Source organism: Eurytemora carolleeae, unplaced genomic scaffold (assembly GCF_000591075.1).
Source record: "Eurytemora carolleeae unplaced genomic scaffold, Eaff_2.0 scaffold768, whole genome shotgun sequence".
In the NCBI taxonomy this organism is placed as follows: domain Eukaryota; kingdom Metazoa; phylum Arthropoda; class Copepoda; order Calanoida; family Temoridae; genus Eurytemora; species Eurytemora carolleeae.
The window spans coordinates 44,423-69,703 of record NW_019396673.1 but is presented as its reverse complement, the minus strand read 5'-3'; the positions used below and the strand labels follow the sequence as shown (position 1 = coordinate 69,703).

General features: G+C 30.4%; 1 protein-coding gene across 1 annotated transcript; it reads right to left on the bottom strand.

Moving 5' to 3' along the window:
- Window positions 1–6,393: 6,393 nt before the first annotated feature.
- On the bottom strand, window positions 6,394–24,477 carry LOC111707210 (glycoprotein 3-alpha-L-fucosyltransferase A). Its single transcript, XM_023480269.1, has 13 exons — window positions 24,431–24,477; window positions 23,245–23,443; window positions 21,244–21,304; window positions 20,311–20,367; window positions 19,164–19,265; window positions 18,187–18,296; window positions 16,485–16,548; window positions 15,901–15,964; window positions 14,390–14,527; window positions 13,437–13,514; window positions 12,925–13,050; window positions 8,828–8,993; window positions 6,394–6,456 (listed from the first exon to the last, which is right to left on the bottom strand). Exons 1-13 carry the CDS (start codon window positions 24,475–24,477, stop codon window positions 6,394–6,396), a joined length of 1,275 nt encoding a protein of 424 aa, XP_023336037.1.
- Between the last annotated feature and the right edge of the window lie 804 nt (window positions 24,478–25,281).

Genomic DNA, 25,281 nt, shown 5'->3' with positions numbered 1-25,281 from the left:
ACAATGAAGACGACTTTTCTATCTAAGGTTAATTTCTTACAAGCTTTTTTTCAAATTACATGTTTATAAGTAGAAGGATTCATAACTCTGATTGGATAATGAGATAGATAGAAAGATAGATGTTACCTCCATACTATTTCTGTTGGTCCAGATTAGACAACAAACACATGACTGAACCCTGGTTGGATCAGGCGCTAATGGACTCGGCATACTGGAGTGAAACAGAATCTGTTAATTTACAGCTTTTTGAATCGTAATAAGGAAACCTTGTATTCAAAGTAAAGGGGTCAAATATTTAACCGAAATTTTTTATACTTTTTTGTAAAATTAATAACTTTCATTTTTTAAGATAAAATATGATAGTATCGAAAGAAATACCCATTTTTTTCAAAACTCAAAAATAATTGTTCTCACGAAAAACATAATTAATAATATAAAATATAATATAAGGTTTCTGTTTAAAATAAAACAAACGAACAGAGGCCGGATTTAAAGAATTTAAGCCTCGGCTTAAATTTGAGCCAGGGCTCAATTATGCATGGTTCCACTTAAAATTGTATTCAATTTTCCAAGATTGAAGCCGACGCTCAATTGAAACCGGTTTTTGAGGGATTTGAGACCCAGCTTAAATTCATTAAATTCGGCCACAGGGTTGTTAGATTACCTTCACACACAAAACACATATATATATTTATAATCTAATGCTCTTTTAATAAAGTTCTTGAAAAAAGAAGAAAAATTTAAACAATAGTAATCAAAAAGGAAAACTTAGAAATAACATATATGCATCTTTTTTAAATAGTGTTGAGTGGGAAGTACAGAAAGAGAAAAAAGAAAAGAAAAAATACCAAAACTTTGTAGAAACTAATATAAAGCTACAAGCTTATTTGTTCGGCTAAATTTAATAAAATAAAGCAAATGGGATTTTGGTACAGAAAAGTAATCATTTATCTCTCGGTTAACAACAAGAAAGATAAATTTTGCGAATCAATTCGTTCAATTTTTCAGGTTGATCACAATTACACAATTTTTATCCATTTCAAGGAACCGTCCGAAAAGGAATTGAGTCTTTGCCACAAACTAAAGTTTTCTCATTCCTTTATCTTTGAAACCTGATGTTTTAAGCCTTTGATATTTCATACTTATATTTCTCTAGATCCAACAGAATTCGTAGTTTGAAATATCTAAGGTCTACGGCATCATTGCAATTGGGTTGCGAAGATAATGTGGTTAAAAAATCTGAATTTGTGGAAAACACTCATTTCCTTTCAAAAATTATTTTAGCCCATGTTGGTTGTTAGACAGTGAGAATATTTTACCCCCTCTCAATATCTTAGTTTCTTTTAATCTTTTCTCCCATTTTATTTTCTTTAATTACTTTAATCGCTATTTCATGGTTGTTAAAGAAGAAGGGAGAAAAACATTATAACACTCCAGAATAGCTTTACACTGAAACTTAATATTTACATTTCTAAATATCTATTTATAATTTTATATATTTGAATTGTCTGTTTGTTTGTATATAAAAACAGCTGAACCGATTTTTGTGTGTCTTTCTCAGTCTAGAGTCACTATTAAAAACTCTTGACTCCAAAAAAATTGAGTAAATCCGTTAAAATAAAAGCAATAAAATTTTAGACATTTTTTATTTGATAATTTTTCAATTATACAGAAGATCAACAACTAAAAGCTAAGATAATACCTCGGACACAGGGATGCTGAGTGCATTGTGTAAATTAAGTACATATACATAATTTAAGTATTAATGAGACCGCAGCTTGATATTTGCACTATCATATATATATTATGCAAATATTTTGGAATAATTTAAACAAATGCAGTGCTTTGTGAAAGCAAGCAAACCAGTTAACTGCTATACAACTATACAATTGCAGATATTAACATTTAAACTATTTAGTGCAAAAATTGTAAAATTTCTAAAATCCGCTTATATGAACCATAAAACCATTCTTCGGAAAAAAGATTCTTAAAACTTTGATTTTACAATGTAAAAAGTTGGTATAAAACTCTACAGAATTCCAGTAAGCAGATATTATTTTTAATACGAGATTTGCATACAGAATTAAATAGAAATTAAAGGGACTGTAAGCATAATTTCAAGTGGCCCTCCATGTAAAGATTAAAATGCCGGATTTACAAAACCTAAAAGCTTTGTCCGATCAAGTATGAATAAGATGTGGCCATGTTTTTGTTTCTTTAAACTGTTTATTTTCATTTGCGGTTTCTCTGCAAAAGTGACTTGCGCATTTCTTGCTCATAAGAAGCAACGAAGAAATCAGACACTTTTCGAATCTAGAAAACGACGGAATCTTTCACACTTTTGATAAGATTTAGGTTCAAGGGTACCGTTGTAAATCGGGCATTGCCATCTTAACATGGAGGGTAACTTTAAAGTACATTTACAATCGATCTATTTAAACAAAATCATGGGCAAGTCGGTACAAAAAGTTGGTGTACGAAACGATTTCATGTATTATTGACAGCTTATAAGTCTTCTCATTATAGTAGAGTTTTCTAATTACAGGGTCTGTGTCACGTAATCTCTGGTGGTGACCCTCAATTTATAAAGTTTCTTGTACGAATCACATTCGTCTGGTGTATGCAACTTTTACAAAAAAATCAAATCACAAATAAACTAAAAAAAACAAAATTATCTTTTTAATTATTTTCTCAGACTGAGAAAGATAAAGTAGTGTTGTAAATATATCGTTTAATATAGAAACTATTTTCACATTCCCTTTATGGTAAAATATTGTTGTAAATAATCAGCTGTTTGGATGGATACAGATTTGTATTAATCCTCAACTCCTTTGTTTATTTGTTTGTTTGTTGATTTTAAAGTTTTAGTTTTTTAAATTGAACTCTTTTTTGTTTCATTTCAGGATTAAACTTTAAACAATGAGAACATAAAGAAAATAGTTTTAACAATTGTTTATTTAAACTTTTGTTTGAAAAGGAATAAATAAAAACTTTTTAACTTTTTACCACTCAGATAAAAATATTTACAGTTTAACCAGTAGACAGTTGACATTTTTTCTGCACTTTTTGAAAAAAAATTACAAATGGAGGTATAAAAAACAATTCTCAGAAATTAAAACAAGGACTTATGTGTTAAATACATTTATTGTAGACTTTCTTTTGAATAACCCCTTTTCTGTACATCCAGCGAGACAGAGCTCTAGAAAATGTTGAATATATAATGTGAGCTAAAGTTAGTTAGTTCTCTCTAGAATACACTTCTCTTCTATTTTTCTTAAACAAAGTTTCAAGATTTGAGTTTAGTTTCTTAGTTTCCTAATTTGGTAAGTATGTAAGTATTCAACTTTAATTTATTTTTTATTCTAAACAATGTCTAATGTAATTTGTAAAATAGGATGCAAGAAAAATGGTTTCATTACCCGTTGAAAGTTGTCTGTTTTTTTTTGATGTGGAGAATTCCTAATTTTTCTTTCTAAAAATTGACAATGGGGTCGCAACTACCGTGTATCCGTATATTTGATTCATGTTCCAATAAATGCATTTTATATATTTTATATAAATGCATTTAATAACAATTAAGGGGAACACTGATAAAAAATAACAATTAAAGAAACTTCATTTACTTTTATTATTATATGACATATCTAAACCTGCATCAAGTACACCTTTGATATTTCAGTTAATTAATTCTGAAGATCAAGTATTGAAGATGATAAGATAACGATAATTTCATGTCATCAGAATTTGGATAAAACTTTAAACTCTAAAGTTCAACAATGGTCGAACAGACCCGGAACTGAACCAGGAAGGATTGTCTCAGTACGAGCATATAAAGAAAGGGTTCACCCCGAACTAAACAGAGAGAGAAGCATTCGGTTTCTTTTATTTGAAATCAAATGTGTTTTTGTCAATATTTTTACAATCTTTAAACTTCTGGATTTGTTTATTTTATACTTTTTTATTCAAAATGTATATGCAAACAAAAAAAATTATTTAAAATTATGTATAAGGGGATAAATTATGATCGAAGGTCACAGCGTTCAGAAATATTGACAGAACCGCGATAAATCTACGTGGGTTGTGGAAATACACCTTGCGGGGCTTACTTTACTATACAATTAGCTCTATATGTTTTAGTATATATCATCTACAATAAAATATGCAATAGTATCTTTTGTTTAGTTTAGTATGCCAATCTTTTCAGATACTCACAATTCCTCAACTTTTTATGTCTGCACTGTCCACTCAACGCTTCTATATATTCACAATCTCAGATTTTCTTATCCGTATATTTTTGCTGCCAAAGGTTGTAGACCTTTGATATTTCAAACTATTAGTTCCGTTAGATCAGATAATCTAAGTTTGAAATATCAATTGTTTTGAAGAATTGTGATGTATATACATTGTATAATAATAATTTTAAAAGTGAATTTTTAGCTGCAAACGAGAAATACTTTAAAATCTTATTGTATCCAAAACTTAATTTACTTAATTGAACAAAAAAGATTTAGAAAATAAAAACCATAAATTTTATCAATTTTTATTCGACATAAAATGAACTTTTCTATACAATGTTCACAAAAAAATACAGTATTCAACAACAATGGAAATTTGGTGGAAAATTTAAAAGTAAAAATAAAAACAATGTTTGAAAAATTTCCACCAAATTTCCCTAAATCACAGATAAAAGCTTAATTACAGGGATCTTTGTTATATAATTAATGAGAGAAAAGAATAGAATGAATTATTACTGCAACCAGATTTTCTAGTTTTAGTGCTATTAAGCGGCCACATGTCTGCCTTGTTAAAACGCACATTATTTTGTGCAATTATTTAAAGTTTATTTTCTAAACCTACTTATTACAAATAACAAAATATAAAATTTGTAACAAATGCAAAAAAAGATCTAATTGTGTAAAAGGAAATTTTTCTAAATAAATAATTTTATATACATAATTATCATTCTAGTTTTTAATGTGGTTTCATTTGAATAGTATCACAAGTTGTAGGTATGACTAGAGAACGCTAAAAAACTAAAAGAACTCTTCTGCAAAACTGAAATTAGTTGACAAACAATGATACAGATAAATATTATAAAATTTTCTCAAAGATTGTTGTGAATCTCCATTTAAAAGTGCTAAAACCTGTTAAGGTTCCGGCCAGAACTAATTTTAAAATGTTTATCCAAGATTATGTTTATACCTATCGTAATTTATCTATCTATTAAATTTGCTGAAGGTCTTTCCGACATTTATCAATTTGTTTAAAACCCACAACATTTATTCTCTTCAATAGTTTACTAACTTTCTATCTATCAATCTATCATAAAAACGACCGGAATTGGTTTTTTTTTTGCATGGTTACACTGGCAACCATGAAACCTTACACCCCATGTAGTGCAAACAATGAAAAGTTTTGTTAAAAATCTAGAAAAGTTAAAAAATAAAAATTTTAACTTTACAACCAATCTAATTCCTGCGGTTTTTTCATTTTAAGGAACAATAAGTATAAAACACAACTTAAACTATTTACTTGTTGGTAGAGAGTTTAGACTAGGGATTCCAACGCAACAGATTTTACTTTCGAGCAATTGCAAGCCCTAAATAATTCCACGAAATTCCATTAAATTTCACACAATTCCAAACTGCGCGATTCCATGCAATGGAATTCCAGTGCTTTTAATATCTCTAGGACCAAATAAGATCGGGAAATAACGTATTGGAAAAAATATCGGCGCATGGAAAACCTATCATTGTAAAATCTATTAAATATAGACCTATGATCAAGCGGTACATTGTACAATCTATTTAATATAGACCTATGATCTAGCTGTACATTGTAAAGTCTATTTATTATAGACCTATGATCTAGCTGTACATTGTACAATCTATTTAATAGACCTATGATCTAGCTGTACATTGTACAATCTATTTATTATAGACCTATGATCTAGCTGTACATTGTACAATCTATTTAATATAGACCTATGATCTAGCTGTACATTGTACAATCTATTTAATATAGACCTATGATCTAGCTGTAAATTGTACAATCTATTTAATATAGACCTATGATCTAGCAGTACAGTGTACAGTGTACAATCTATTTAAAATGGAAAGATATTTTTTTGCTACGTCTCAGATTCTGAGCAGTCTTCTTTTGAAGATATTTTAATTCATGTCTTTTATTTTTCAGGGTCTTCATTCTTCGATGTCTCAATCAATTTCTAAAAGCAAAAATTGCAAATGAAAAATTTAATTTTTTTTAATTGAAGGTCTGTATTAGGGGCCGGTGGTGCGTATTATAACTACCTTCAGTAATTTTTTTACCCAAAGATTTTATTAAAAACGATTTTTCAAGACATTGTATTGAAAACAAATCTTTAAGTTGATATCATTGGTAGAAGTACACTCTGCAGAAGAATTTAGTATTTACAAACTCCCCTGTTCCCTTCCACTAAAATATTTTTTTAGGTTTTTTGAATATTCAAATCTTTATGTATTTTGCTTGGCTATTTGTTTGTTTGTTTTTAACTAATAAACGTCAAAAAGGCTGAACCGAAAGGGCCCAATTTTTTGCGGGACCCCACACAATCCCAGGGAATGTTCATGGGTTGTTAGAATTTAAAAAAAATGTTGCCTAAAAAAAAATTTCGATTTTTCAAATTCCACAAAAAAAGTGAAAAAGAGCAACAATTAAAAGTAAAAGATGGACGCAAAGCGCCCTGCAAGCATTGTAATTTAAAGTTCTCTGTATGAGAGTGACAAGTGCTTGCATTACACTGTAGGAGAGTGACAAATAGTTGCATTATACTGTATGGGAAAGTGACAAGTGCTTGCATTACACTGTAGGAGAGTGACAAGTGCTTACATTACACTGTAGGAGAGTTACAAGTGATTACATTACACTGTTTGAGAGTGACAAGTGCTTGTATGACACTGAAGGAGAGTGAAAAGTGCTTGCATTACACTGTAGGAGAGTGACAAGTGCTTGCATTACACTAAAGGAGAGTGACAAGTGCTTGAATTACACTATAGGAGAGTGACAAGTGCTAGCATTACACTGTAGGAGAGTGACAAGTGCTTGCATTACATTATAGGAGAGTGACAAGTGCTTGCATTATACTGAAGGAGAGTGACAAGTGCTTGAATTACATTAGGAGAGTGACAAGTGCTTGCATTAAACTGTAGGAGAGTGACAAGTGCTTCCATTACACTGTAGGAGAGTGACAAGTGCTTGAATTACACTGTAATCTGAAGATTATTCATTATTCATGAAAGATCTAGAAACGGGTTAACACATATCACTGGCCCGTTGGATGCTATTTGTAAACATGTTCTAAGAAATAATCTTCTCAGAACAACTTTTTTCCTTTGTTAATGTATGTACTACAAATCAGAGAAGATATTTGGGCGTACATCGAACCGCAGGTAACACTTTAAATGTGATTAAGTTAGGTATTCTGTGTGTGTGTGGCCCTTTCTGACTGACTCTGGGGCTAGTTTGCTTAGATTAATAAAATTTAGGACAACAATAACGTTTAAATTGGGAAAATTTTATGAAATGGAAGTTTTATTATTTTTTTCTTGTTATTCAGTTCATAAGGTTATGCATGATAATATTTATATATATATGCAAATATACATCTGATATGTAAAACACAGATTATTCTTTCATATGAAAATGTACAGATTTGTAATAAGGGACGACTGTACAGTGTACAGTATACTCCTAGATATATGATAGTATATATATGTAAGTGTAGACCACTGTACAGTGTAAATTATACTCCTAGATATATGATAGTATATATATTTTCTAAGTGGGGACCACTGTACAGTGTACAGTATACTTCTAGATATATGATAGTATATATATGTAAGGAGGATTGAGGACAAATACGGATCATTAACTATCCAATCAACAAGAGTCCTACAATACATACAATACATACAATAACAAGAGAACAAGAGAAATCAAGGAAAAGACCGGAAGTAAATTATGCAGAGAAACCCGGAAATGCAATGTACAGCCGATATCACGTTTTTGACAGTTCTTCTTCAACACTCAGGATAAATATAGAAGTAGATTTTGTTTAACGTTTAGTATGCAGTAAAGTAATAGTTCTGTAGAATCATCTAAAGAGGACTTGAAAGTGTAAATGTACACTAAAGGTAATGGTAGGTATGTATTTCCATTTTGATTTAAACATTTTTCATTTTTTAAGTGTGCTTCTTTGTCTCCATGCTGTTTTTGAGAAACTTTTTTCCGTAAGTTTTTGGATAAAAGCCCGAGTAGCCACTTAAAATGTTGTTGTGGAATTTTAATCTTAATATTATAGTTCACATTTTGTGTAAAATATTTGACTATTTGCGAGGAATTTTTATTAAAATTCTTTACAAAGAGTTTAGTCAACTGGTGGTATATGTCTGCATTGTGTGGAGTCGTTTACCATGTTCAAACTTTGCTCTTGGACTTGAAACTTAATACAGAGTATTAATATTAAACCCAGTTTCGGAAACCTGGCTTCTTTAAAGAAGTGAAGTAATTTTTTGTTAAACCAATATTTTCTATTAATAAATGGTACATTCACATTCAGGATTTGCTGACTATTATCTGTTTTATTTTATTGATATCCATACAAACTCAAAACTCAAAACAAACTAAAAGGTTTTGCTCATCGATACTCTTAAATTTCCCTGTATGGTGACGGGTAACAAATTATTTTAACACATGAAAGTATTACAATACACTGTGTGCTTTAAGCTACACTTAACTTCAAGGCAGCAGCTGAATATATTTACTAGGAGGGAAACTATTAATTCACCTGAAAGTATTCATTGTATTTGTCGTCGTCTTTGTCTAGTTGATGAAGGTACGCGGCAAGTGCTTCTGGATCCTTGAACTGATCCACGTGGAGAAATGATTTCTCTGGGGCAGCGCGCAAGTAGTCCTCGTACCGAGCTCCCATTGCAATAGGCAGCACATCATGCCTTTATAATAATACAGTACAGTGCATTACAGTGCGTAATTTATTCATAATTACAAATAGAATTATATAAAACTTGAAAGAGGCTAAGATTACAAATTTGTATAGTAAAAAATCAGTGTCTTTGTCCAAGGGCAGGGGGGTTGGGGATGGGGAGGGGGCAATCCTTACAGCTTTCCATGAGGGGGCTGACCCCAATCACCACCCTCTATATACACTTCTGCAAGGAAGATATTCTAAAAGCACAATATAGATGAAAAAGTTGCTAACTTGCTGGGCATTTTTTGGCAGCAAACAATTCCAGTAAAAGAGTAATACCAACGATTGACATTCAATATATTTCCTCTTTGCTTATTGCATTTTTGCTTTATGTATCTATTTTCATTTTCTGATTATTCTAATGCACTGAAGAGATCTTGAGTGCTTTTAGATTGAGCCTGGTGCTTGCTCGATTAGCTAGATAGATTTATCAAAAAGGAGTAATTTTTATTCACACTATTTTTAATATTATTCCTGTTGACAGAAATTACCTTATTTATCAAGGGAGAATTTGAATATAAATAGAATGTTGTAATATATGTATACAATATTGTTAAAATTAGTATTCTACGACCATATTGGGAAATAATATTAGATGTATTCTGAATACAGTATCTTGTTGCTAAATTTAAATACTTCTAAAATTCTAAACTTTAAACTATTTGTTCAAAATATTAGCAGCAGAGATTCGTGGGATCAGTAATACAAAATTTACAATTTACAATTTACAATTTACATCCAAGTAGAAGATGAAAGGCAAATTACTTTTACTAATTAACCAGCATAATAATCATAGAAAGTAATTATCTTAAAAAGGGGTTGTTCACTGTACAAACATAGAGGTCTTTATCTTTTCTATTTATCTGTATGCATGCTTTGTATGGCGGACATAAAAACGACTAAACCTGACGAGCCCAAATTTGTCATGGCAACTCACATAACCACGGCCAGGGAAGGTTTATGAACAGTCAAAATTGAAAATATTTGCGAGAGTGATAAAATAGGGACATTTAAAGACATTTAATTGCCAAGTTTTCTTGTAATGTCAGAAGATCTGAACTAAATTTTGTTTAGCAACACAAATATATTTGATTACACTTTAAATATTAAGAAAACTAATTTTACACATTGCAAAAATTCTATCTTTTTATCTTTTTAAAATTGATAATATTAAATCAATTTCAATTAATATTATCATTTTAAAAATTGTTTTTGTTGTTAATTATCCTTTTATATTTGCAAAGAAACTTGTATGCCCTAATAAATCCAAAGCGTTTAGTACATTTACTAGAGATAATCTTTTTTAATAAATAACCTTGCTTTATTTATAAATTCAAAATTGTTTTATTAATAAATAAAAAATCGATTTTTTTGTAAAAATTAGTCTTTTCTAGTTTCTGAGAGGGTTCACATCAAATATTCGTTGTTACAACATAAAAAGAGTGTTAAAAAAAAACACTTTACACTTTTCTCTTTCACAGGCTTATTTTTATCAGAATGAAATTAATATGACAATGTCTACAGGATGTTAGGACTACATGGTTTAAAAATTAATATTACAATGTCTACAGGATGTTAGGACTACATGGTTTAAAAATTAATATTACAATGTCTACAGGATGTTGGACTACATGGTTTAAAAATTAATATTACAATGTCTACAGGATGTTAGGACTACATGGTTTAAAAATTAATATTACAATGTCTACAGGATGTTAGGACTACATGGTTTAAAAATTAATATTACAATGTCTACAGGATGTTGGACTACATGGTTTAAAAATTAATATTACAATGCCTACAGGATGTTAGGACTACATGGTTTAAAAATTAATATTACAATGTCTACAGGATGTTAGGACTACATGGTTTAAAAATTAATATGACAATGTCTACAGGATGTTAGGACTACATGGTTTAAAAATTAATATTACAATGCCTACAGGATGTTGGACTACATGGTTTAAAAATTAATATTACAATGCCTACAGGATGTTAGGACTGCATGGTTTAAAAATTAATATGACAATGTCTACAGGATGTTAGGACTACATGGTTTAAAAATTAATATGACAATGTCTACAGGATGTTAGGACTACATGGTTTAAAAATTAATATTACAATGTCTACAGGATGTTGGACTACATGGTTTAAAAATTAATATTACAATGCCTACAGGATGTTAGGACTGCATGGTTTAAAAATTAATATGACAATGTCTACAGGATGTTAGGACTACATGGTTTAAAAATTAGCGGATTTGGTCAACACTGCAGATATTAATTTCATTATGATCATAGAATAATTAAGCCTGTGAGAGAAAAAAGTGTAAGGTTTTTTTTCATACCCTTTAGTTACAAAGATCTTGTATTAAATGCCCCTCTTCTTTTTAAATCCCTCACCCTAGCAAAGTGAGTATTGCAATAATGTAAAAGAAAATGATATTTATTATCTGCGTGATATAAGTATGTTGTTTTCAGATCAATAATGGGATATCCAATATACAATCCTTATACAAGGAAATAGAGAGTAGAGGTAATTAAACTTTTAGTCAATACAAGGGGAATTTAAAACTACATCATGCTCTAACCACTACATTGCTTTACTTCTAGTAAATACAGGAGAAATAGTTAAAAACTACATCATGGTCTAAACCCCTACATTGTTTTTACTTCTAGTAAATACAGGGGAAATAGTTAAAAACTACATCATGATCTAACCACTACATTGTTTTACTTCTAGTAAATACAGGGGAAATAGTTAAAAACTACATCATGATCTAACCACTACATTGCTTTACTTCTAGTAAATAAAGGGGAAATAGTTTAAAACTACATCATGATCTAAACCACTACATTGTTTTACTTCGAGTAAATACAGGGGAAATAGTTTAAAACTACATCATGATCTAACAACTACATTGCTTTACATCTAGTAAATACAGGGGAAATAGTTAAAAACAAGGAAATACAATAAAAAATGGAAAACACGTCCAACAAATTATATAGATTGTCACGTGTTACAGCTCTCCAATCGTGTATAAATATGCCTCAATGTTCGATAGTTTTAAAATATCTATTTTCTGAGGTTTCAGCTTGTTTCCAATATTCAATATTTATTATTTATTAAAGATATAAAGACTAGGGTTTATATGCAGGTATTAAGCTATCCTATAAAATTATCCATTTTCTAATGTCTTGACTGAGTTTGCAGGTTTAAGAAAATTAAATGAAAAAAAAACTTTTACAAATTAATTTTATGTTGCAATTAGAAATTCATAGGTTTATCATTCTACAATCTACATATTTTTTGATAAAGCATGAGTACTCAATTAAAATGGCTTAAATTTAATCCCTCATTGTTTTGACAAAAAAATGGCACCTGATTTAAAGAATTATTTGTACTGTATTTGATTCAAATCTATCTAGACGAGCAATCAACTCAAACTAATCTCTTCAAGGGGGTTTAAAGGTAAAATGAAAGGTAGTTTTGGGCTAAAGCCTCGACATTTTCTGAGAAATTATTACAAAACTGTATCCAAGTTATTCGAAAACTTTAATATACCTTAACAGCCCCTTTAAGTATTTTCTGGAGAGGCTAATATATATATATATTTTGTCTTTTTTTTAATATGTAATAAATAAACCATAAACTTTCTTTTATTGAATTTTCTCTGCAGCGACTATGGACCAGGAATTATATTGGATATTTAAGATTTGTGGTGAGTGAAGTAATTTATCCTTGAATATTTATGTTGTTTAAACATCGAAATTGTAATACTAAAAGTCCATTCATTTATAATTTGACAAATTTGTGGGAAAATGTTGGTTAAAGGGTACATATTGTCAATTATGCCTACAGTTCCTGTAAACTCTCTGATTTCCAAATTTCCTTACCCTAGTCCGTTGACGAAGAACTTCTCTGTGATGTAGTCCTTGCAGTTGCTGTTCTCGAATGCGAGGTAGAACTTGTAATCAGTGTTCAACATGTTAAAACATTTAGAGCTCTCAGCTCGGGGACATCTGCAATATTTATTCATTTATTTAATTTCGGATACAAAAGTTATGGCGTATATAGAGACCGAATTTAATGAACTGCCAAACGCCATTACACATTTTAAACACCGATTCAAACCTTAATTTGAATCGGTGATTCAAATTGGAATCGACAGTAGATGTTACGGCGCCCTATGTTCAATTATTGAATATTTTATAGGAAGTTATTTGTAAAGTTCTTTGCAGGCAACCTTTAACTTTAACAGAATTAGACTAAAGTGAATAAGTTTAAAAGAGAGAATGTATTAATTAGCTCTTTTAAAACGACTGAAACTAGTTTTATTTTAAAAACCTTGATAAATGTAAACATTTAAAAATGACTGGAAGGTTATCTGATTTTTCTTTAATTGTACCTTTCCGTTCCACAGGCTCCGTATATATCTACATTGATATATTTAGATAGTTCTCTGGCATACTGCAGTCTTTCATTCCTAAATTAGGCAAACATGAAGATAATTTAGAATCAGGGGCAATGCTTGTCCCTTCCCTTGATAGGGAAAGAATTGAACACCCTTCCCACAAACTCAAATTTTCTTATTTTCCTGTAATTGAAACGTAATTTCAAATACCTTTTATTAAATTAGAGTTTGTTTATGTTTTCGGTTACTTTGAACCATTTAAATATTCTACCAATCTAACATCGTTAATAATGACAATTAAATTTCCAACAAACATAAATTTTTCCATCTTTATTCCCAAACATGAGGAACATGTATTTGCAAATATTAGAAGTTTTCTATTGTATTATTCGTGCACTTGTTCTAACATTGTTCTAACATTGTTCACATTTAGTGCTTTGAACCGTGTCTGATATTCAATAAAAGTTTTATGAATTGTTCAAATATTTGGACTTTCATTTTATATTTTGCATATTTTGCATAGTTCACAGATTTCAGTTTTGAAGAGAAATAATATATATGTGATTGGTTTTCTGCTTATGTACAGTTATGTCTTTTTTAATGATTCTGGTGTATTGACAATAAATTAATCAAGGGTTGCCAAAAAATGACCTAAGGTTAAGCTTTGATTTTATCGAGGTTGACTTGAGGTTGACTTTTGATTGACCTGAGGTTGACCGTCGATTGACCTCAGGTTGACCTTTGATTGACCAGATGCAGGACTTTGATTGACCTGAGGTTTCCCAAAAATGAACCTAGACTTGCCTTTGATTTCATCGAGGTTAACTTAAATTGAACGAAGACTGACCGTCTAATGACCCAGGTTAACGTTTTATTGACCCGGCCACGTTTGACTTTCGATTGACCTTTGATTGACCCAAGTTTGACTATTGATTGATTGATTTTACCTGGCTCCGCAGTTTGAGACGAACCATGCAACTTGTTTAGTTTTATTGGCTGCATAGTTTCTTTTCTGCTCAATACTTTTCACATTACTGTTATAGTACTGCCATCTTTCATACGGTGCAACAACTGTACTATCAGACCTAATACAAATATAAAATATATATAATTAAATTATACATATTATAAAAGGTAGCAACTCTGTTCGTCTGTTTGTCTGTTTGGATGTCAGAACCATAACTCTGGAGCCCCTTGTCAGATTTGCATCAAATTTTAATTGTGGAATTGAGTAATACCACGGGAATGTTCTTAGGTTGGTTTGAAAATTCTAAGTTGAGAGGGTTGACTTTTATAAGGAAAGCTTATTTTCCAGGGAAAACTGGGTTCCCAAGCTAGTGGGGAAATATATTTGTCTGATAATAACTCATGAACCTCTTGTTCGATATGCCAGAAAATTTGACAGCTTGGGGACTCGTTTGTCAGAAGGAAATGTTCTTCCTTCTTAGCCTGGTTAAAACATTGAAGGGGTGTATTTTTATAAGGAAATTTGTATTTCCAGGCACGGCTGGGTTCTAATATAATATAAAGCAAACTATCTTGGGAACCCAGCTTTGCCCGGAAGGAAAAATTTCCAGATTAAAGTAAACCTGATCCGCTAAGAACCAAGCTAAAAAAAATTCCCCATGGTTCTACCGAGTTTACAACTCAAAAATGGTCAGAGATACAAACAAATTAACAAAAGCACCCAAACAGAGATTACTACATATATGTATATATAGATGAGATTTATATACAAAAAAGATATTCTCTAATATTGATATCAAAAAGAATACACTCAATTGTATGTATGCTTAGCTTACATCGCAAATACATTACTCAGTTATAAAACAATGACAAACATTGAATAAAATCAATTCGAAAACTTAAAGTTTTTATTCTTTGAATAATTTGTCAAACATGTCAAAAACAAGATTGTCAAAGTCCAATTATACATTTTATCTGCATCTATATAGCTATCGAATATATTGAGATGATAAGGCATACAAGTATTGTATTTTGTAATAGTAAACTCATTAAAGGGAGTGGCCGGCTATGTAAGGAAGTTGAACTGAGTATGCAGTGTTGTGGAAAACTTCTTTCGGATTCATTTGAGACATATTAAACTTTTTAAAGATCTGTAAATCCTGAGTTAGAGCGCAAATTCGACGTTCAAAACTCCTACTTTGGAGATGGATACGTTTTCAGAATTAGTTGTTTTACTCTGACTATCTGATCTAGCAAAGTTCTTTGTTTAAAATTATCAAAAAACTACTACATCAGGTTACGAACATGATTAAAAATAAGTACTTTTAAAACATGAAAAGTCTACTTTCAAGAAATTAATGATGAAATAAAGTAAGAGATACAGGAATCTCCCTGGATTTCTTGTGACATATCATTAATATGCAATCAATATACATAACAGTATGATAAATGAACTCCCTCACATGTATATTATAGTGTTAATTATATTTACCTGTAGGTGGCAGTCCAATTAAATATATCCTGTTCCCGAAATATTTGTGTGTGCAGGGGGCATTCTAAAATATATATTTGTAAGGTGGCATACTAAAATATATCTTTGTAAGGGGGCATTCTAAAATATACATTTGTAAGGGGCATTCTAAAATATATATTTGTAAGGAGGCATTCTAAGATATAAATATATATTTGTAAGGGCCCATTCTGAATATATATTTTTAAAGGGGCATTCTAAAATATATGGTTGTCAGGGGTTATTTTTAAATATATTATATTAAAACAAAATATTCACACTTTTTGAAATTTTTCCGATTTTTCGATATTATGGAAAAAATGTTAGAATTATCTTCTTTGAATTTTGAGGTAAATCTAACCTAGTAAGTACAGCATCCATATTTGGTTTGAGGTAAATCTAACCTAGTAAGTATAGTATTCATATTTGGTTTGAGGTAAATCTAACTTAGTAAGTACAACATCCATATTTGGTTTGAGGTAAATCTAACCTAGTAACATATTTGGTTTGAGGTAAATCTAACCTAGTAAGTAAAGCATCCATATTTGGTTTGAGGTAAATCTAACCTAGTAAGTACAACATCCATATTTGGTTTGAGGACCGAAGCATGCTTGGCGTTGAGAAATGATCCTAAATAACAAATTGTTAATAAAAGAAAATATAAAAAGAGATTGCTGAGAGCACAAATAATAAATTCAATTTACAATACAGTAAAAGCATTTTATTTTCTAGATCACTAAAAGCAATATCAATCTCCCACAAAATATTTCATCCAAATTTGGAATTAACAAAGAAATTATTTAAACCTTATATTTCAAACTATGAATACTGTTAGATTAAATAACATAAGTTTAAAAGGTTTACACCACCAGATTCCAAAGATATAGGGACTAAGAAACTTATATTGTGATTTCATTTCGTGATTTTAATTACGCTACAAAAGTAGTTATGACTAGAAAATGTTTACTAGGTAATTTTTATATATTTTTGGATTTAATAGATATGTTCGGCGGCCTTTTTAAAAAAGGTAAAATATTTAAGATTGAACTAATTTATTATTCTTTCAAAGCATAAAATATATTGAAGTTTGATTTAATTAGAAAAGTTGAGGAATCTCTAACAGAATTTATGATCTAAAAAAACACAATAATGGAAAGAACAGATAAAATATTTTTGGAACTTTCTAGAATACCACACGGGCAGCTGTAGTACATTTGAATTTCCGAGCCGGGTCAATTTTTCCGGTCCCAGTTTGTACCGTACCTAGCGCTATGGACAGGACTAGCCGGTGCAACAAGGTTGGCGCGGTCAGACTTTATGCTTCATATAGGTTGAATTTACATGTACTAAAGGGGCAGAGGTGCTTGACCAGAGTACACGGGTTCTATATAGTCTTCCAAAAGGGACTGTAAGAGTATATTCAAGTGCAATATCCATGCAAAGATGGCATTGGCATTACCTGATTTACAATGATACCCTTGAAACTGTAATATAATCTAAATTTGGAAGACTCGAAAAGCGTTTAATTCTGATAATCACCTCATTTTGTCTTATAAACAAGAAATGCTAAAGTCACTTACTTTTGCAGCGAAACCACAAATGAAAGAAAAAAAACTGTTTATAAACAAAAACACGGATCAGAAAAAGCTTTCAAGGATACTGTGGTAAATCGGTCAGTGTAATCTTTACATGGGGGGTCAATTGAAATTACGCTTACAGTCCCTTTAATTTCTTTTTAATTCTGTATTCAAATCTCGTATTAAAAATAATACCTGCTTACTGGAATTCTGTAGTGTTTTATACAAACTTTTTACATTGTATAATCAAAGTTTTAAGAATCTTTCTTCCGTAGAATGGTTTTATGGTTCAATAAAAATGGAAAATCTTAATCTTGAAACTCTGTTGTCGCATTTTGTAAAATCAAACTGACAGACTTTCAGAAATTCAAACTTTCTATTTTCCTCAAACATACAGAAAGGTACGACTTAGAGACCTCGTAGTTCCTTTAGTTTTAATTTTACATACAAGTATGAGAAAATGACCTGCAGGTTACATATAAAATTACAAAATATTCTTTAATAAGATGATTAAAACATCTTTTAAGCAATTTACTTTAGCTTGACATGGTTTAGAGACATTTTTGATAGCTATTTAAATTAAACTTCCTTTATAGTGAACTCCAAATCAGAATCAGAAGCTTAAGGTCCAATTTTTTTTCGCTGAATGAGTTTTCCCGCATTTAAAGTAATTAAGTGTTTTAATGTATACCTTGAAAAGTATGAGATCTGATGAATCTGCTTCAGCTCGATTAGAGGAAATAACACAGGAGGATACAGGACATTTCTCCTTCAAGAATACACCTCTTCCAGGTACTAAACCTAGGATATATGCATATATATATATATATACAGGAGGATACAGGACACTTCTCCTTCAAGAATACACCCCTTCCAGGTATATATATTTATATATATATATATACAGTCAAAACCAGGATAACCCGAAAATAATTGACAATTAACCAGACGACTTTACATATTTATCCTTGGTAATTTTAAACGCACAATAAAGGGAGATCACATTTTGGGATTGGCAGGAGTAGGGTTTTTATTATCGTTTCATTAATCATATTTATAAAGTTATATTGTAAAGTTGTCTGATTAATTATAAATTAATTCCGGATCTTTCTGAATATGACTGTTTATCTATAATTTATGGATATATATTTATGGGTGTGTGTGTGTATTTTTATTAATATATTTAGTGAAAAATTGGTTTAATTACATCTTTTATTTCCAGTCTGTTTTACTTCAACCATCCAATTATATTCTTTGATAACTTATTGCCTTTCTCTACGTTAAGGATATTTTCCAGAACAGAATAAAGACTTTGCAACAAACTCAATTTTTTATATTTCAATTAATATAACATAATGCGTAGTTAGAAATATCAGTTGAGAGATAGATATTAAATTTGTAGCAAAAACTTCATTTCTTTTCAAAACCTCCGATTGTTAAGGAATGGTTGCCCATTCCTACATTATTCGCTACAATCGATAAATTGCAAAATGGTTGAAAATGAAATATTTAACTGATAAATGTAAGCGAGATAATTATTATAATATTAGATAGATGAACATAGGGTTTACATTGAAAACTATGCTTGACTATTTCCCATTTCTGTACAAATATAATCTTTCCTTACAACCCTTCATTGTGCAATCTTGTAGTTTTTTTTATCCTTACCTCCCCAGGACGAGGCTCCGTTCCAGAGCAGTATTTTCTTTAACGGAGTCTCCGTCTCTTCCTGGTTTTCTGGAACGGAGCTTGGCACATACATCAGTTGTTCTAGATAAACATATATTCACAAAATTACAAGATTATGATGCTAAGAAATGTTTGCGATATTTTTGCACATTTTTAAACTTGTAAACAATTAGTAAACAACAGTAAACAATTAGTAAACGTCAGTAAACAATTAGTAAACATCAGTAAACAATTAGTAAACACCAGTAAACAATTAGTAAACATCAGTAAACAATTAGTAAACATCATCAGTAAACAATTAGTAAATATCAGTAAACAATTAGTAAACATCAGTAAACAATTAGTAAACATCAGTAAACAATTAGTAAACATAAGTAAAATTGTTGCGGTTCTAAAATAAATTATTCAGATTCTATATTAAATTTTTACATTAAAACAAGCTTTTAAAACTAAATCTAGGAAAGTTGACGGGTCTGTCTAATCATTATAATAAGAATTGAGCATCGCAAGTGATAAAAATATTAATTTTGAAATACAAAAATCATTAAATAAAACATATATCTTAAAATAATAATTCCTAAATACAACAATCCCTAAACATAACAATTCCTAAATACAACAATCCCTACACATAACAATACCTTAATACAACAATCCCTAAACATAACAATTCCTAAAACAACAATCCCTAAACATAACAATTCCTAATACAGCAATCTCTAAAGATAATGATTCTTAATACAACAATCCCTAAACATAACAATTCCTAATACAACAATCCCTAAACATAACAATTCCTTAATACAACAATCCCTAAACATAACAATTCCTAAATACAAAAATCCCTAAACATAACTATTCTTTAATAAAACAATCGCTAAAGATAACAATTCGTCAATACAACAATCCCTAAACATAACAATTCCTAAATACAACAATCCCTAAGCATAACAATTCCTTAATACAAAAATCTCTAAAGATAACAATTCCTAATACAACAATCCAAAAACATATTAATCCCTGAACATATCAATAACTAAACTTATCAGTGCTTAAACTTATCAATCTCTTAACATACAAATCCCTAAATATTAAAATCCTTTAACATATAAATCCCTAAAAATACCTGGGATTCTATCCTCAAAGGGTAGATTTTCGGGCCAAATAGGTGGATGGATTACATCTAGAATAAGGATTATTAATGGATGGATTACATCTATAATATGAATTATTAATGGATGGATAACATCTAGAATATGGATTATTAATGGATAGATTACATCTAGAATACGGATTATTAATAGATGAATCACATCTAGAATATGAATTATTAATGGATGGATTACATCTAGAATATGAATTATTAATGGATGGATTACATCTAGAATATGAATTATTAATGGATGGATTACATCTAGAATATGAATTATTAATGGATGGATTACATCTAGAATATGAATTATTAATGGATGGATTACATCTAGAATATTATTATTAATGGATGGATTACATCTAGAATATGGATTATTAATTGATGGATCACATCTAGAATATGAATTATTAATGGATGGGTTACATCTAAAATATGGATAATTAATAGATAGATTACATCTAAAATATAGATTATTAATAGATAGATTACATCTAGAATATAGATTATTAATAGATAGATTACAACTATAGATGATTAATGGATAAATGGTACGATGAATAAAAGGATAAATGGTGGAATGAATAAAAGGATGAATGGTAGGATGCATAAAAGGATGAATGGCGGAATGAATAAAAGGATGAATGGTGGAATGCATAAAAGGATGAATGGTGGAATGAAAAAAGGAGAAATGGTGGAATGAATAAAAGAATGATGGAATGAATAAAAGGATGAATGATGGAATGAAGAAAAGGATGAATGGTGGAATGAATAAAAGGATAAATGGTGGAATGAAGGAAAGGATAAATGGTGGAATGAAGGAAAGGATAAATGGTGGAATGAAGGAAAGGATAAATGGTGGAATGAAGGAAAGAACGTGAGGATGAATGGTTGAATAGTATTATTTACCTTCTCCAGGTTTAGTTTTCACAGGCAACAATTCCCCTTTCTTCATATACCAGGCTCTATCCTGTAATAGTAATCCAGGCTTTAAAATCAACCAAGACGGCACAAATGGATTATATATTTACATATACATATTATACATACATATTTATATATATTATATATACATATATATAGCCGAGTATACATATGGTTAACCAGACACACACTTTATTGTAGATTTACCTAGAGCCGTACATACTACATAAATTACATTTGTATACATAAAACATATATATACACGACATACATACACTCATATGTTTCCTATATCCTGATTAGTAATCTAAGCTATGAATGTTTATATATATATATCTGATGGTTCTTCAGAAGTAATACGATCAATAATGTTAATATCAAGATAGCATGATTAATTATGCAGCAAGATCTACATATCTTAATCTACACATTTCTCTTGGACTAGTAAACTCAGAAAATAGAACTAAAAATAGGATTTATGATTTATACAATCTTGTTCTTTTTTCTTGTAAAGAAAAGGAACTAACGAGAAGAAAACAATTTCTTTGTAGATTGTTCAGATTTCTTACAGGTTTAGAGAAACTAGAAAACTTGGTAATCTACTCAGTAAATTTTTTTTATTTAACTCGAGTTCTGTTAACTCATTTTCCAAATTCTCCTAGTTCTCCTAGCTTTCCTAGTTTTCCTAGTTCTCCTAGTTCTCCTAGTTCTCCTAGTTCTCCTAGTTTTCCTAGTTCTCATAGTTCTCATAGGTCTCCTAGTTCTCTTAGTTCTTCTATGTCCCAAGAATGTTCATGAAAGTATGAATGAGACCTGAGTTAAGGAACTGATTAGTGAGTTCTGTAGAATACAGGTTTCTATTCAGTATTAAATAATCAGCTAACAGATTAATATATTAATAACCACATGGACTTATACAAGCTTATTCTTGCCTTCATTCAGTTGTTTGTGTACATTTATTCATTCTTATTTTTCCTTTTCTTATTCCCCTTTTTGCAACATGGTGTAAATATTCCATATTTCTAATTTAGATTATTTCATGTAAACAAATCTTTAGTTTGAAATATCTAAGGTCTACAAATTTGGGGATACAAAGACAAAGGGATAAAAGAATAGAGCTTGGGTCCAGAACTCAACTCCTTGATTTGATTTTTGCCGTTTTTCCTCATTATTCTTGCTTTACATTTATTTCTTCTATTTCAACTTCATTTCTTGCTTAAACTTATCCTTTTCATGTTCGATTTTTCCTTCACTGTACAGCTAGAGTCGAAACTGTGTTTATATTTGCTTTTACAAGTACCCTGTACAGTGTACACATCATGCATGTTAATAATATAGTATTTCCCGTAATATTCCATATCGTTGTATATATTACTAGGCTTACAGAGCGCTGCGCCCCAATCTTCAATTTTAACTTTTAATTGTTGCTCTTTAATCGATTTTTTTCGTGGATTTTAAGAAGTCGATTTTTTTAGTCGTTCAATTCTAACCATTCATAAATCTTCACTAGAATCATCAAATGAGGTTCCATACAAAATTTGGGCCCGATCAGTTGAGACAAGCAAAGTATATATTTAGATGTAATTATGTACCTTCCAAAATCCACTAAACAAAACACAATGAACCATGTTAGAATGTAATGCCTAGTTTAAGTTTAAGTTTGAAAAAAAGTATTTTTTTCACCCGTTTATTTTGTGCACGTTAAAGTCGTCTGTTCTTGGTACTTATTTTTTGTAGCTATCAAATTATCAAAATTTTGTCTTTATTTCAATCTTATTATTTAAGAAATAAACTACATAGAAGATAAAAGTTATCTAGTTTAATACTTTTTAAAAACGTAACTAATACATCTTCACTTTAAGTTAAACTTCAATATGACACAACGGGAAAAGTTTGCGAGGATTTTGAAAAATACTCTTTCAAAAATGATCCTACAAACAAGTGCAATACACAGTTTTTTTGTTTAAGATTGTGGAGTTTTCTAACCTTGTATTCTGGTATATCCATGTCCTCTGGTTTCAGAGGACTCATCCTGTCCAGATGCAGTGGAGGTCGGGTATTCTCTGGAGGATGTTCATCAGGTCCTATATCTATTTTTGGCTGGTCAGCTGGTTCCTCAGGTCGAGGCCGACCTGGAGAAACTTGTTTTTCAGAACTCTCCTCGTCATCTGATAAAGATTCAACACTTCATTTTAAGTTTTTCTTCTATTTTCTACACTTTTTTACATTACCCCCTGGCCTCCCTCCCTCCCCCCGGACCTACTTCCTAAAAGAATTTCTGAGAAAAACAATACAATGAGTCTAAATTGTGTAAAATAATTGAGTTACTCTAGGGAATGAATTGAAAGAAGCAAAAAAGAAAAAAGAAGAAGATAAAACCAACATTTACTCTTGAAATCTTGTACACCGTCCAGGTAAACTTCAAATCTTGTACACCGTCCCAGTAAACTTCAAATCTTGTATACTGTCCCAGTAAACTTGAAATCTTGTACAGGATGTCCCAGTAAACTTAAAATCTTGTACAGGATGTCCCAGTAAACTTCAAATCTTGTACAGGATGTCCCAGTAGACTTCAAATCTTGTACAGGATGTCCCAGTAAACTTCAAATTTCTTACACCGTCCCAATAAACTATAAATCTTGTACAGGATGTCCCAGTAAACTTGAAATCTTGTACACCGTCCCATTAAACTTCAAATCTTGTACACCGTCCCAGTAAACTTCAAATCTTGTACACCGTCCCAGTAAACTTCAAATCTTGTACACCCTCCCAGTAAACTTGAAATCTTGTACAGGATATCCCAGTAAACAACCAAATTGTGTGACGATTTTATGCAAATTGTAAAGGCTGGAAAACTGTATGATGAGCCTGTTACATGTCTGCAAGATGAACAGTGAAGAAGGCAAGGTTGTATAGTAAGGTTAGATACTCTTCAATGTACTAGAAATGTCGTCTTCATAGTATAGGTACTTAAAATCCTCATTTGCCGTAACTGATCATTGGCGGGAAATGAAGTGAAAACGTTACTGGTAAGAGGGGGGAAGAATTTTCTTTTTACAGCTGACAAGCGGAGAAAGTACTTACACACTCACGCCATATGAGGATTTTGAGTGTCCGGATTGCTATGAAGATGACATTTCCAGATACAATGATCGTATTCAGCGTATCTAACCTTACTGTACCACCTTGGAAGAGGGACAACTGTAAATATTTTCTCATTTTTCTACAGAACAACTTAACAGAGTTCAATCAAAGCATATAATTAAATTTATTCTAAACTTCATGGTAAACGAATCATTATAATAATAATTATTCACTTTAATGAAAGTCCCATGGTTAAAGGAAACTTTCCTTGAAATAGATAAATTAAAAACAAGTGAAGTTTAAAAAATCAATAAGAAATTTAAAATATTTAGTTTTACAAAAGATTCAAAGAATTTTTCAATATTCCAAAAATCTAGCTACATTCCATAACCTTTTTTAATGTCGGGTTTTCAAAATAAATAAATTCTTCGGCATATACCACAATTTAACAAAAGAAAATGTATAGATTTTTTTCTGTTAAACATTTTTTAATCTTATTGGTTGCAACAATTTCGAACAGTTTTTAAATCTTATTACGTCAAGTTCTTTTCTGTTGAAGGACTGTAAATTTAATTTGATGCAACAGTTTAAAAAAAAACATTTAAACGTCACGATTTTATAGTTTCTAAAAAAAACTGATTTTAAAATGTTTGAAATTCGTTCTAAGATAAAATATCAATGAAAAACTAAACATTGTCAGAGATGCTAAGCTTTAAGAGAAGCAGCTGAACTGCAAAGACTACATAGACTAACTTGATCCGGCTCACAAGAGAATTTGTCTAACTTTGTCAAACGTAGTTCAACTACTCCTCATTGTTCATAAAATCTAATCCCTGGGTTTGATTGGCTTACTAAAGATTAAATCTGACTCCGGCAGAAATGGTGAAGTGGATTAAAGATATGAGATGTGAGTGTTGAATAACATCATCATCATCATCA

Coding starts and splice junctions, on each gene's coding strand:
- LOC111707210 (XM_023480269.1), bottom strand. CDS start 24,477: ATGAGAAAATATTTACAGTTGTCCCTCTTCCAAGGTGGTACAGTAAG. Junction 23,444..24,430: donor TTCCAAGGTGGTACAGTAAG/GTTAGATACGCT, acceptor CTTAAAATGAAG/TGTTGAATCTTTATCAGATG. Junction 6,457..8,827: donor AATACAATGAATACTTTCAG/GTGAATTAATAG, acceptor AAAATATTTTAG/TGGAAGGGAACAGGGGAGTT.